This window comes from Calidris pugnax, unplaced genomic scaffold (genome assembly GCF_001431845.1).
Source record: "Calidris pugnax isolate Ruff unplaced genomic scaffold, ASM143184v1 scaffold12, whole genome shotgun sequence".
Classification (NCBI taxonomy): domain Eukaryota; kingdom Metazoa; phylum Chordata; class Aves; order Charadriiformes; family Scolopacidae; genus Calidris; species Calidris pugnax.
The window spans coordinates 993,549-1,008,280 of NW_015090767.1; the positions used below are offsets into that span (position 1 = coordinate 993,549).

The window sequence follows — 14,732 nt, forward strand, 5'->3', positions numbered from 1 at the left end:
CTGTCTATGCTGATTATTATCACAGCATAACATGCAAAAACTGTTTTTTTGGAGAACAGAATATTAAAAGAGATAATGTTAAAATTTCATTTCTCCAGCTATTGGTTATATAATTATTATCTTAATTAGCATGATTTTCTAAATTTCTATTTGAAACGCTGTATAACCTGGAAATACACCAACAGTTCACAGTATTCTGATGAGTATTTTCTGAAATTTTATTTAGAGTCTGAAATTTGCATTTAGATCTTGAGGTACAGTTATGGAGAAGTCCAATGTGTAAGGCACACTGAGTGTTTTAAACCAAAGAGGAGATAACCAAGCAACAGAGATAATCTGGAGGAGGAGGAGTAGCTCAATCTGGACTGTGATAGAAGCAGCAACTTTCCAGTACATACTTGCAATTTCTGATTTTCAATAGGTCATAAATGTGAGAGAAGAAATTCCTATTTCTTACCTACATTTCCAGTCATTAGGTATGAATTCTGAAAGTCCATCATTCCCATTCCAACAATGTGTATAAAATCTTCAATCACCTGCATTAACTCTACCGAGCCTGGATAGATCTAACAACAGAAGTTCAGACATGCTGTTAATGATAATATCAAAATCCATACAGCAGCAAATTCTAACAAAATTTAAATGCCATCAAATGAAATGTGAGACTTAACGGCTCTTCCCATGTTTCAATACCCAACATTTTCTGTCACTGCAAAATAACCATTTTGTCATTAGATCCCCTTGTGAACAGACAGCACTTCCCATGAGCTAAGTGCTTTGCACTGAAGCTGCGGAACATTTGTTCTAAGTCACTGCAATTAGCAAAAAAAAAATTGTTGGCCGTTACTTTCATTAATGGTTAAAGCATTGCATATTCCAGAATAATTCTCATTAAAATTTTGTTCTTTCCTCTGGAAGATGTCTTCAATAACTTCTGAACTATTGATACAAACAGCTGAATGCAAACCTTACTATGGCCTCTCTGGCATGGTAAACTCTTGTTGCTTTAATCAATATCTAAGTAATATAAATTGCTACTGGTAATACTATTTTCATTGCTGGAGTAGTACAATCATAGAAAAGCTGAAGTTGGAAGGGCATCTGGAGATCATCTAGTTCAACCCCCTGCTAAGAACAAGATCAGCTCTAGCACGTTGCCCAGGATCACATCCACTTGGATTTTGAATGTTTTCCAGGATGGAGACCCCAGAGCCCGTCAGCAGAAAACATGCTAGCATTCAATCATTCTCACAGTGAAAAGGTTTTTCTTAAATTTAAATGGAATTTGCTGCATTTTAATTTTTAAGCAAAAAAAATTTTGCTTCTTGCCCTGTCACTGGACACCACTGAGAAGAGTCTGGCTCAGTCTTCTTTACTCCCTCCCCTCAGGAGTTGTTAACACTGACAGGATCCCTACTGAGCTTTCTCTTTTCCAAGGAAATAGTGTCAGCTATTTCTGCTTCTCCTTGCATAACAGATGCTCCAGTCCCCTAAACATTTTCCTGGTTCTTTGCTGGAATTGTTCCATTATGCCCATGTCTTGTACTGGGGAGCCCAGTACAGGACACAGTAAACTAAAATAAATTGCAGTAGCCTTTGCATTGCTAATGCAGCCTCTCAATACGACTTTCAAAATGGTCAGGACTAGCACATTTCTAATCTAATTTATTTGCAAAGCTGTAAGCTCCCATGATCACAAAAACATTATAAATTGTTATATTCAACAATAATGATGCATCATCAAAACTGCATTAAAGGTCAAAACAGTTATCATGAAGCATAAAAATTCTGCTCATATCACATACATTAAAAAGTCATTTTTGGTTGTTATAGTGTGTTATGAACAGGACAATTTTCAGTAATACAGTATTCTGCAACAGAAAAAGAATGGACGACCTCTTCGTGGTGCTTTTTTCTTCATATCGGTGAGATGTCCAAATTTCAAATCTATGAGAAACATCCAATCCATTCGTTCCACTATTGGGACTTCAGACTCTAAAAAATGCTATAAATTCCATCATGCTGCACTCCATCTTCACCTTGCTTTATCTGTCTAGATCCATGGCTGCTTGGTTCAAGACAGAGAATTACACATTGTGCTTTGTTTCCTACATGGATCTTTCTCTGAAAGACAGGGCAGCAATACCATCTTTATGAAGAATTTGCTGTGATGTTTATGATCCAAACAGGTTGCAAATGCTGCTTCAGGTAAAGGAGACTGAATTTCCATTTTCCTGATAAGTTACTGAGGCAGTACATGTGGGTTTTGCATCCACCTCATTCATAGCACACACACTCCCAGATTATGTACTGAGGATAAATCTCAGTGAAAAGATTTTTTCACCCTTGTTCTTGCACATAAAATTTTATCGCAGTAACTTCAGCAGAAGCTGTTGAAGAGTCAGTGTTATAGAGGTACTCTTCATTTTTATACTTCTGAAGCACTGGTTAATCAATAGGATGCTAGCAGATGGTGATGAAGAATATGCAGAATAGCTCCCGTGTTTTGAAACATCAGTATAAACTCACACACTGTGGACTTAAAGTGGTTTCCTGTGTGCAGTGCCTTACATCGGCTCTTAACAAAAGGCAAGTCTTAAAGTGAGTGCTGCTTATCTGAATGCTACATAACCTGTAATTAATGGTATCAACTGCTGGCATTTCATCTAGAGAAAAGGATGTGCTGAGGCATTGCAGCTGTATACTTGATAGAAAGTCAGCAATTTGCTGACAGTGAGCAACATTTTCTTTACAGCAAAGCAGCCAGAAAACAGGCTAAGAGATCTATGCTAACAGTAGCTGTGGAGTCCACGAAAACCGTGGAAGCTGGCAAAAAAAAGTTGGTTAAACTGCCCCTTGGTTTGCAATGTTTCATTACCAAGCAAAAGTCAGCTGAGTGGCTGAACCAGAAACAGAGTCACCTTGACTCTTTTTAAACGAGTCGGTAGTGTTTTCACTGGATTGCATTCACAGCACATACTGACTTGTGCACATTCTTTTCCAGTTCCATTCTTATCTTAATTTTGACATAAAAACTAAAAAAGACTTCACACAGTTTGTAGTGAGTTCAAATAATATAATTTCTGTTTTAAAATCCCATTCGATTTAACCATAATGTTTCAGTGTTTTCTGCAAGATATGATAGAAAATAATATTTTGCGTAGGATTTTTTATACTTGTGAAGTACTGGTTAATCAATAGGATGCTAGCAGATGGTGATGAAGAATATGCAGAATAGCTCCCGTGTTTTGAAACATCAGTATAAACTCACACACTGTGGACTTAAAGTGGTTTCCTGTGTGCAGTGCCTTACATCGGCTCTTAACAAAAGGCAAGTATTAAAGTGAGTGCTGCTTATCTGAATGCTACATAACCTGTAATTAATGGTATCAACTGCTGGCATTTCATCTAGAGAAAAGGATGTGCTGAGGCATTGCAGCTGTATACTTGATAGAAAGTCAGCAATTTGCTGACAGTGAGCAACATTTTCTTTACAGCAAAGAAGCCAGAAAACAGGCTAAGAGATCTATGCTAACAGTAGCTGTGGAGTCCACGAAAACCGTGGAAGCTGGCAAAAAAAAGTTGGTTAAACTGCCCCTTGGTTTGCAATGTTTCATTACCAAGCAAAAGTCAGCTGAGTGGCTGAACCAGAAACAGAGTCACCTTGACTCTTTTTAAACGAGTCGGTAGTGTTTTCACTGGATTGCATTCACAGCACATACTGACTTGTGCACATTCTTTTCCAGTTCCATTCTTATCTTAATTTTGACATAAAAACTAAAAAAGACTTCACACAGTTTGTAGTGAGTTCAAATAATATAATTTCTGTTTTAAAATCCCATTCGATTTAACCATAATGTTTCAGTGTTTTCTGCAAGATATGATAGAAAATAATATTTTGCGTAGGATTTTTTTTTTGTTTCAATACTGAAGGAAAACAAGAATCTATAAGTACTTAGGAGTCCAGCTCATCCATCCTAGCTGGAATGAAGAGCTACTTGCTTCAGTAGTTTCAGATAGTTTGTGTAAATTCCCAAGAACAGGAACCAGAAGAGTGGTATGGTTCCTTTGGGTGCCATAGCTCAGGAGTCTGAGATTTAGGGAATTCCTCAGCTTTGTCCTGCATTGAGGTCACCTCGGTGCTTGCTTGGGTTCCTGCCTGCCAAGCAGTGCTCTACTCCAGGCAGAGAGAAGGAGCTACAGAAAAGAAGAAATAACTGGTCTCTTCTCCCTTTTTCAAAGCTGTTTCTTCTACCACCAGCAATGAAGGGAGAGAACTGGAAATTTGTTGTTCCCTCTTTTACTTCGGTGTTCTCATCCTTTTTTCCCAGGTGCAGTCATCCCCTGATCTTCGTGGGACAGATGGTGGACACAGCATGGGCAAACAGGCAGGGTGGAGGTAGGAGAAGACAAGGTTGGTAACATGAGGAGTGTTATCCTGTCTCTTCATTAGTGGGGCTAAAATAGCTGCTTCATATTGTGTCCTCAGTCTTGGTGCTGTTTCTTACGGAAACTGCCCACATACACGTGATTTTGCTGCTTTCATCAACCACCACCAGAGCAAATGACACATTTTGTCTGTTGTAGTGGAAAGTCACGATCTTCCCTTTCTTAGTCATGTTATAAATAAGAGCTTACAAAAAAGAAGTTATACCTTCAAAGACCATGAAACACCTATTGAATTATTAAGAACCACATTAAAAAGGAAGAAATTTCAAATACCTATACAACGCAGTGGCAATGACCATAAAAGAGCAGAACAAAGATGTGTAAGCCATTTTTTTGCCTTTGAGAATGGCAAATCGCAGATGTCTAAGAAAGAGTATAAAGCATCCACCCAGTAATACTTCTTTTGGAATTCTTAGCCAGCCTTTAGCACTTTTTTGCTAAAGGATTTCCTTAAGCAAAAACATGGTCTTTCCATGAACAGTACTATACTGATTTTTCTTTCATTATTTAGTCTATCTCCCTTTTTAACCTTGTGTACTTTCAGCGGCAGGAAGTTCTACAACCTGACTTTCTGTAGAGAAAGTATCTCTTAGTATTCATTCTGAATCTGCCACTATTTGATGTCCTTGAAATATTTTACAAGAAGCACAAGTGAAAAGACTAATCCTTCCTGCATCACATTCTCCAATCCACTCCTGATTTTAAAAGCTTTTATTGCACATGAGTGCAGTTGACTTTTTTTCATACTGAAATATCTTGTTTTGTATAATCATTCCTCATATAGAAATGTTTCCCTGCCTTTGACTACTTTCAAAATTTTTTCTCTGTACGTAATTATCTGCCAATCCCCATCATCACTGTTATTTGTATCTGAATAAATTTGACGGCCTATGGTCATGTTAATGAACATAAATATTAGTATCGTCCTATATTGTTCTTGGTATAAGCATATAGGAAATAATTATATACAAGCAAAAAATCAGTTTCATTTGAATTTTAAACAACCTTACCTGTTGTGCATCTTCCCATTTCTCTTTGTTTTCTTCATCTAAGAGGTTACTAATGATTTGAAAGAAGTTCTGAAGAATCAATTAAATAAAAGACAAAGTAAAATTACTTTCAATGACATAAACAATCATATCCTTAAGTTAACATTAAGAAAGTTTTCCTTTATTACAATGCAGTTCTGCAGCCTATTTTCTGTCAGTGAAACAGGTGAGAAAATAACATTAGACTGATAAAAAGACATATATTTTATGGTTAATTGTTCAATTCTGGCCATATAATTAGGTTCTATACTATTGCTGTGTATAAAATAGGAAAAGTTTTAACTTGCTAAACTTCTAGATGTGACAGATGTGTTCTGTTTTAAAATTACACAGAATGCTATGGGGTTGGAAGGGCGTTCTGTTTTAAAATTACACAGAATGCTCTGGGGTTGGAAGGGACCTCTGGAGATCATCTAGTCCAGCTCCCTGCCAAAGCAGGTCCACCCAGAGCAGGTTGCACAGGAACGAGTCCAGAAGGGTTTTGAACTCTTTAGAACTGCTCTCCAGAGATGGAGACTCCACCACCTCCCTGGGCAGCCTGTTCCAGGGCTCTGCCACCCTCCAAGTGAAGAAGTTACTCCTCCTGTTTAGATGGATCTTCTCATATTCAAGTTTATGCCCATTTCTTCTTGTCTTCATCTAGTCCAGCTCCCTGCTAAAGCAGGTCCACCCAGAGCAGGTTGCACTGGAACGAGTCCAGAAGGGTTTTGAACTCTTTAGAACTTCTCTCCAGAAATGGAGACTCCACCACCTCCCTGGGCAGCCTGTTCCAGGGCTCTGCCACCCTCAAAGTGAAGAAGTTACTCCTCATGTTTAGATGGATCTTCTTATATTCAAGTTTATGCCCATTTCTTCTTGTCCCGTCACTGGGCATCAATGAAAAAAGACGGGCCCCTTCCTCCTGACACCCACCCTTTAAGTGGCATCAATGAAAAAAGACAGGCCCCCTCCTCCTGACACCCACCTTTTAAGTATTTATTCTCTCCAGAAATGGAGACTCCACCACCTCCCTGGGCAGCCTGTTCCAGGGCTCTGCCACCCTCAAAGTGAAGAAGTTACTCCTCATGTTTAGATGGATCTTCTTATATTCAAGTTTATGCCCATTTCTTCTTGTCCCGTCACTGGGCATCAATGAAAAAAGACGGGCCCCTTCCTCCTGACACCCACCCTTTAAGTATTTATACGCATTAGAGAATGGGGGCAGTCTTTTTTCAGTGGTGCCCAGTGACAGGACAAGAGGAAATGGGCACAAACTTGAATATAAGAGGTTCCACCCAAACATGAGGAGGAACTTCTTCCCTGTCAGGGTGGCAGAGCCCTGGAACAGGCCACCCAGAGAAGTGGTGGAGTCTCCTTCTCTGGAGACATTCAAACCCACCTGGACAGGTTCCTGTGGGACCTGCTCTGGGTGACCCTGCTCTGGCAGGGGGTTGGACTAGATGATCTCCAGAGGTCCCTTCCAACCCCATAGCATTCTGTGATTCTGTGATTTTGTTATTCTGTGTACTGAAAGTACAAAGCATTCGACTGCACAGTGACTGAAATGAGAGCAGGAATAACTTCCACCCTTGGTGTACTATCGATACTGGGGTTGTGCTTGAAAAGACATTAATTTCAAAATCTGAGATACCACATAAACCTTCGATGTCTCAAAACCATGTAAGTAAAACATTGTAGGATATAAAATTGAATAAAACTTGTGAAAACTGTTTTACATGGAAACTATTTTTACATAAAAACATTTTTGCCAGTTAAATCTAGTCCTAACGCTAACCACTTGACAAGCGAGAGGATACCTCATCATGAGAGGCCTCATCATTAGGAAGTTAATTATGTTAGCCATAAAATTTCCATGAATAAAATTTGCTTTGACTTGGGAAGTTTATTATAGAGGTGACTGACACTTCAGTGAACTTGGGCAAAATAATCCTGTATATGAATGAGGGCACAATTCTTTGCTCACTGAAGTCAGTAGCAAAATATCAGTAAGCTTCAGTAATAAAGAACTTCATGAAAAGAAAGGAAATGGCCCAGCGAACTCCCGTAAAAATGACAAGTATGCATTGGGATGGGATGATAAGGATTAAAGACAGGACATAAAAGAAAAGTCTTCTCATGGTTTCATCCAATTTGCAATGATACAGAAGAGAAATTTCCAGTCGAGCTGAAGATATGAAGAGGAAAATGTAGCTATATATTGCCTATATACCAAAAATACCTTCCATATTTTTCAGGTATGTAGCAGCAAAATAAAGCATACTGAAAAGAGTTACTTTGGCAAATCGTAATTGTGTAAACGCAATTTCAGCTAGGAAAAATATACAGCTTTATTGGTCCCCCAGGTAAAATAATCTCTACTGGCCAAAGCAGCTTTATGGCACTATAACCACATCTACTGCAGGACATTATGATGTTGGCAAAGAGTTCTACTAGGTAGAGTCAGCCATAAGGGGACTTTGCCTGAGGAAAACACTTTTTCAAGCACAATAGTTCTGCACTTTTCCAGTGTAACACCACGGAGATGCAGTGGACAGAGATTTTAGCCAAGCTGAACTTGCTAGACTGTCAGCAGCAGCCCAGCTGCAGCAGCGTGGAGCTCAGCGTGGCATCAATTACCACACTAACAGCCTGCTTTAAAGCCAGTTTTCCAATACATTGCAGCCAGCAATTCCTGAGCAGAAAAAGTCTAAGCCTTAATTGCAAAAAGTATCCATGTCCATGTGATGAGATCTATCCCAGAGGAGCTTAGATGGTTGCCTGAAAAACACTCAGGAGGTATAAAGGTTTCTTGCAGATGATAAATTACATATTTTTCCTAATAATGCTATGTGTTCATTAAATTTTATGTTTATTTTAGTTACATGAAAAGCATTAAGCATTAAAATAACCAATAATTAATAGAAATATATGTGAAAAAGCTTGTAAATAATCCTAGACTCAAGCACAAATAAAAGATGAGAAATAACTGATTTATATATATACTCGGTACTTGCCAATATTTCATAAATTAGGTATATGAACATAGTGACAAGAATATTTTTTCAGCGGTTCCCAGTGACAGGACAAGAGGAAATGGGCACAAACTTGAATATAACAAGTTCCACCCAAACATGAGGAGGAACTTCTTTCCTGTGAGGGTGGCAGAGCCCTGGAAGAGGCTGCCCAGGGAGGTGGTGGAGTCTCCTTCTCTGGAGACATTCAAATCCACCTGGACACGTTCCTGTGGGACCTGCTCTGGGTGGCCCAGCTTTGGCAGGGGGTTGGACTGGATGATCTCCAGAGGTCCCTTCCAACCCCATGGGATTCTGTGATCCAGTAATATCTTGCTTGTTGAGATCTTTTTTTTTTTTTTTCTCTATTTCTACCCCTGGTTGGTGCCAGATTGATGGTGGCACTGGAGGCTGAGATGTAGGAAGATTTTTCAGTCAGCAATACTGTTGCTTTGTGAATTAAAGAGAGAGGTGATTAAATGGCTTGGCTGCTCCAGTAATGAATAGATATGTGGTGCAATCCAAAAATGTGCCAGGAGAATAGAGGTTAAAAAGCCTTTCACCTCCTTTCACTCTTCTCGTTCATTGCATTAATTCTGCAGGAAACAACCTTGCCCTTTGGTGCAATGACTGACGGGTAAGAAGGCTACATTTTAGAAGCATGATGGGTGCAATCTCACAGTATTGGTGCAGTAAACACTGGACGTCCTTGTAGAATGGAGCTCCTTCCTGGCAGGGCTTACGTATCACTGAACTGGCCACTATAGAAAATGTTGTGACAGCCAGAGCCAAATTTTGAAGTCATTTATTTTTTTCCCAGGCCTTTCTGAGGATAATGCCAGTTACAGTCAGGAACGGACAACCATGCTTTCCTAATTTCATTTCCTTCCTTTCACTGTTTTTATTCTGTAATACAATGGCTGCAGTTCTCTGTTTCAGTCCAAGTTCTTTGACCCTCTCTGTAGGAATAAAGCTGTCATAAATCTTTTTATACAGCCAGAAAAGAATTCCTCCCTAGGAGGAATGAATGGATAGCCTTAAGTCACCTCCACTTTGAGACTTCAGATTAAGGAGTGTGTGTGCTGGGGGGCTGGGGGGGAAATGGGGGGGAAAAGGCATCGGGCAATCCTGTTAATCCCTGACTGAGAGCAGTGCTCCCTGTGGTTAATACAAATGGGATTATACTGCTCCAAATTCTTTGGGGACAAACCTCCTTTCCTGTTGGTCGCTGGACCAGAGGATTGTACAACTGACTTTGCCATCCTGTCCTGAAAGGTAGCTCCTTTCCTGCCAGCCTGTCCTTGCAAGGTATTTAAAGCACTCCTAGATCAGTTTTGGAAAGTGTCCCAAAACGTTGTTTATATTATGCTTATTTAAAATTTCAGTTATATACTAGGTAGCATCCTTCTTACACAGAAACACAAAATGCTATGGGGTTGGAAGCAACCTCTGGAGATCATCTAGTCCAACCCCCTGCCAGAGCAGGTCCACCCAAAGCAGGCAGCACAGGAACGTGTCCAGGTGGGTTTGGAATGTCTCCAGAGAAGGAGACTCCACCACTTCTCCAGGCAGCCTCTTCCAGTGCTCTGCCACCCTCACAGGAAAGAAGTTCCTCCTCATGTTTGGGTGGAACCTCTTATATTCAAGTTTGTGCCCATTTCCTTTTGTCACTGGGCACCACTGAAAAAAGACCGGCCCCATCTTCTTGACACCCTCCCTTTAATTATTTATAGGTGTTGATCAGATCCTTCCTCAGCCTTCTCTTCTCCAGACTAAATAGACCCAAGTCTCTCATCACAAGTAGTATCACAATGTTCATCTCATAGCCCTAGTGCATTTTCAAGTCATTCCCATATTAAGAGAAAGCCCTTGCTTGTAGGATAATTGCATGACTCGTCTTCCACTATTTCTGCTACTCTACTGCTGGTTTTAGTCACCGATGCAGGACACCTTCCATAGTGCTTAACTGACTCATACATGCTTATTTTTCTTCCTGACACTATATATGTAATGTATACACAAATATTGTTGCCAAAAAAAGGTTAAAATATGAAAAAAAGAAAAACAGTCATATAATAAATCAATTGGCACTAGAGATGCATACTTTAGAAGCTTTGTTTTGCCCTTGGTATCTGTCTGCCCAAACAAATGTCATTTTATCAGGTAGCAGCATCTTCATTTTGAGTAATTAGCCAGAAATTTTCAAATCTGATCTCACTTTTCTGTTCATTCTTTTTGTTATGGAGTCCCTGAATCACATCTTTTGCACTATTAATGAATATCAATACTGGATATAAGCCAGAGATTGCAGACAATAGTGGAACTATCCAAATAGATTGAATGTATAAGAAAAAAATATACTCTGACATATATACTTTTCCTTCCTCGGTTTTATTGGAGGTGGAAATGTTGATTTTGTACGGACCTTTGAAAATACTATTACCCATAATTCATAATCTACTTTTCTGACATCATGTGAAATGATAAACATCACTCATGCTTTCCTGAGAATTACTTGAGAACAAAAAAAACTAACACCTAAGAAATTCTACTCTTTATCAAGTGCAAAAACCATAATGGAATTAGAACAGGACACAGAGCTTCCTCAGAAAGAAGAATATTGGCATTTTTGTGCCAATAAAGGCCTCTAAATCCTGAAATACAGCTATTTCTTTGATTTGAGAAATCCTACCTTATTACCTTCAGAATACTGTTTACCAATTTTTGCCTTTTCTCAGTTCTTCACTTCAAAATGATTAATCAAAAATTATTAAAATAGTGCTAATAAGTTTTGCCAAATTCTGCCAGAATGCTATTACAAGTTTTGGGAACAGCTCTACGTTGTTGAAAGAAACAGAACTTTTGGCACTGTCATTAGTGCAAAAATAATCTAATTCTCTCTAATGTTTGTAAACTGCAAATGACCTGATCTGCTAAGCCTATGAACAAAATCACTTGTGCTGAGCAGTTTCTCAAGGCTGGTTCTACCACAGAGTTCTGTAGAACCTCTGAACCATGAAGAAATCACATTGGGCTGTCAGACTGCTGAATGTGTTAAAATTTTTCAGAAATAACACCCTACTTAATAGTAAAACTTACTGAAAGTAGGAAATGATATTGACTCTTATACAATTAAAAAAAAACAACGAGGATTGACCAACCAAAATGCAAAGAATAAACGATTTATATGGAAGTTCATTTTTCTCTGTGCACAGAAAACCAAGGAAACTGAAAATATAACAGCAAGCTCTTGAAAACTTAACTCTGGAAAAATTTTCTTTTTCAAGACACTTCTACTATCTCCATGCAGATACTCAAAAGTGTATTTATTATCTATGCTTATCTTTACACAAACAAATATGAACGCATGACCCACATTAATAACTTCATTATTAATTTATGAATGATCAGAAAACACTCTTTTTCATAAATAATATATACGTATACCTCTTAGTACTCTTTTTCAGTACGCCTACAGTCTGAGAAGTGTCAAAAATTCTCAGATATAGATGAAACCAATATCCTGATCTGGAAGTCCTGTGAAATATTTATTTTAATGAACATTACACAATAAGTTGTGCAGCCCATTATTTGGAAATAATTATAGTGGGTTTATCCCTGGTAGTTTTTTAATTGGCCTCTTGCATAAGAAGAGTTAATCTAACATGTGAAATAGAAAATTCATATCAAATGTACTATCCATCACTCCTGTGCAATTTTAATGAGCTTTATGTATTTGGACTGAAGAAGCAATGCCAGAATTACATAACTAAACACTGTGGAGAGATTTTTGAACTGAAATGAACTAGAACAAACAACACTAGTGAATTGCCTCATGCAAAAAAATGCCAAAACATCCCTATCAATTAAACCAAACCTTGAAAGGGAAAGATACTGAAAATTTTACAAAGGATTTTACATTTTTCACTTGCTGTGTTGTTTTGGATAGTTGTCTATTAAATGTAGTTGAGTCTTTTCTTATTTACACTTGTATCTTAGTTTTATGTGAACGAAGTTTTATGTCTATCATTCACAAGATTTCATTTCCTCAGGGGGTAAAATAGGAGACATGCAGTATACTGACATAAACTCCATCAATTAAACAATACCTTTATAATGTTTCACTTACCTGCACCCCATCAGATGCAGGTATATAACTTGCTCTTTTAAATGTGTCTGTAACATTTCTGAGAATTTCCACAGAAATAAGAAGGTCCCCTGCATAAAAGTTTTTCCTCTGAGTTAAATCCAGTAGCGTCTTGGTTACTTGGGACATGCCATCACCAGCCAACATCCTCTGTCCTTTGGCAAGGTGCTCTTTAATCTGTACCAGAAGAACAAAATGAGTATCAGAACCTACTTTACTGTGAAAAAAAGTATGACAAATTATAAACACAACTAAAAATATTAAAGTTATTATAGCATTAAATATCAAAGCCCTTATTAAAAAGTCCATCCTGTTACAGAGAAGACAAAATAGTAGACCATGATGACAGAATTATTACGTTTACCAGAGAATCATGGATTTTATACTGAAGGATTCTGAAGGTGTCGTGATTCACCCATTTGGTTCACTTTGAGCCACCCAGAGCAGGTCCCACAGGAACGTGTCCAGGTGGGTTTGAATGTCTCCAGAGAAGGAGACTCCACCACTTCTCTGGGTGGCCTGTTCCAGGGCTCTGCCACCCTCACAGGAATGAAGTTCCTCCTCATGTTTGGGTGGAACCTCTTATATTCAAGTTTGTACCCATTTCCTCTTGTCACTGGGCACCACTGAAAAAAGACTTCAAAATGATTAATCAAAAATTATTAAAATAGTGCTAATAATTTTTGTCAAATTCTGCCAGAATACTATTAAGTGTTTTGGGAACAGCTCTACGTTGTTGAAAGAAACAGAACTTTTGGCACTGTCATTAGTGCAAAAATAATCTAATTCTCTCTAATGTTTGTAAACTGCAAATGACCTGATCTGCTAAGCCTATGAACAAAATCACTTGTGCTGAGCAGTTTCTCAAGGCTGGTTCTACCACAGAGTTCTGTAGAACCTCTGAACCATGAAGAAATCACATTGGGCTGTCAGACTGCTGAATGTGTTAAAATTTTTCAGAAATAACACCCTACTTAATAGTAAAACTTACTGAAAGTAGGAAATGATATTGACTCTTATACAATTAAAAAAAAAAAAAAAAAAGAAGATTGACCAACCAAAATGCAAAGAATAAATGATTTATGTGGAAGTTCATTTTTCTCTGTGCACAGAAAACCAAGGAAACTGAAAATATAACAGCAAGCTCTTGAAAACTTAAGTCTGGAAAAATTTTCTTTTTCAAGACACTTCTACTATCTCCATGCAGATACTCAAAAGTGTATTTATTATCTATGCTTATCTTTACACAAACAAATATGAACGCATGACCCACATTAATAACTTCATTATTAATTTATGAATGATCAGAAAACACTCTTTTTCATAAATAATATATACGTATACCTCTTAGTACTCTTTTTCAGTACGCCTACAGTCTGAGAAGTGTCAAAAATTCTCAGATATAGATGAAACCAATATCCTGATCTGGAAGTCCTGTGAAATATTTATTTTAATGAACATTACACAATAAGTTGTGCAGCCCATTATTTGGAAATAATTATAGTGGGTTTATCCCTGGTAAGCTTCCTCAGAAAGAAGAATATTGGCATTTTTGTGCCAATAAAGGCCTCTAAATCCTGAAATACAGCTATTTCTTTGATTTGAGAAATCCTACCTTATTACCTTCAGAATACTGTTTACCAATTTTTGCCTTTTCTCAGTTCTTCACTTCAAAATGATTAATCAAAAATTATTAAAATAGTGCTAATAAGTTTTGCCAAATTCTGCCAGAATACTATTACAAGTTTTGGGAACAGCTCTACGTTGTTGAAAGAAACAGAACTTTTGGCACTGTCATTAGTGCAAAAATAATCTAATTCTCTCTAATGTTTGTAAACTGCAAATGACCTGATCTGCTAAGCCTATGAACAAAATCACTTGTGCTGAGCAGTTTCTCAAGGCTGGTTCTACCACAGAGTTCTGTAGAACCTCTGAACCATGAAGAAATCACATTGGGCTGTCAGACTGCTGAATGTGTTAAAATTTTTCAGAAATAACACCCTACTTAATAGTAAAACTTACTGAAAGTAGGAAATGATATTGACTCTTATACAATTAAAAAAAAACAACGAGGATTGACCAACCAAAATGCAAAGA

The 14,732-nt window shown here is 37.9% G+C and overlaps 1 protein-coding gene across 1 annotated transcript in view; it reads right to left on the reverse strand.

The window, feature by feature from the left end:
• ADGRB3 (adhesion G protein-coupled receptor B3) overlaps positions 1 to 14,732 on the reverse strand; it is a 450,308-nt gene that overhangs the window by 222,002 nt on the left and 213,574 nt on the right. Inside the window, exons 11-12 of the mRNA XM_014937019.1 lie at positions 5,460 to 5,528; positions 458 to 566 (exon numbers count right to left, since the gene is read on the reverse strand). Of these exons, the coding sequence (XP_014792505.1) occupies positions 458 to 566; positions 5,460 to 5,528 (178 nt within the window). The remainder of the gene's footprint in view (positions 1 to 457; positions 567 to 5,459; positions 5,529 to 14,732) is intronic.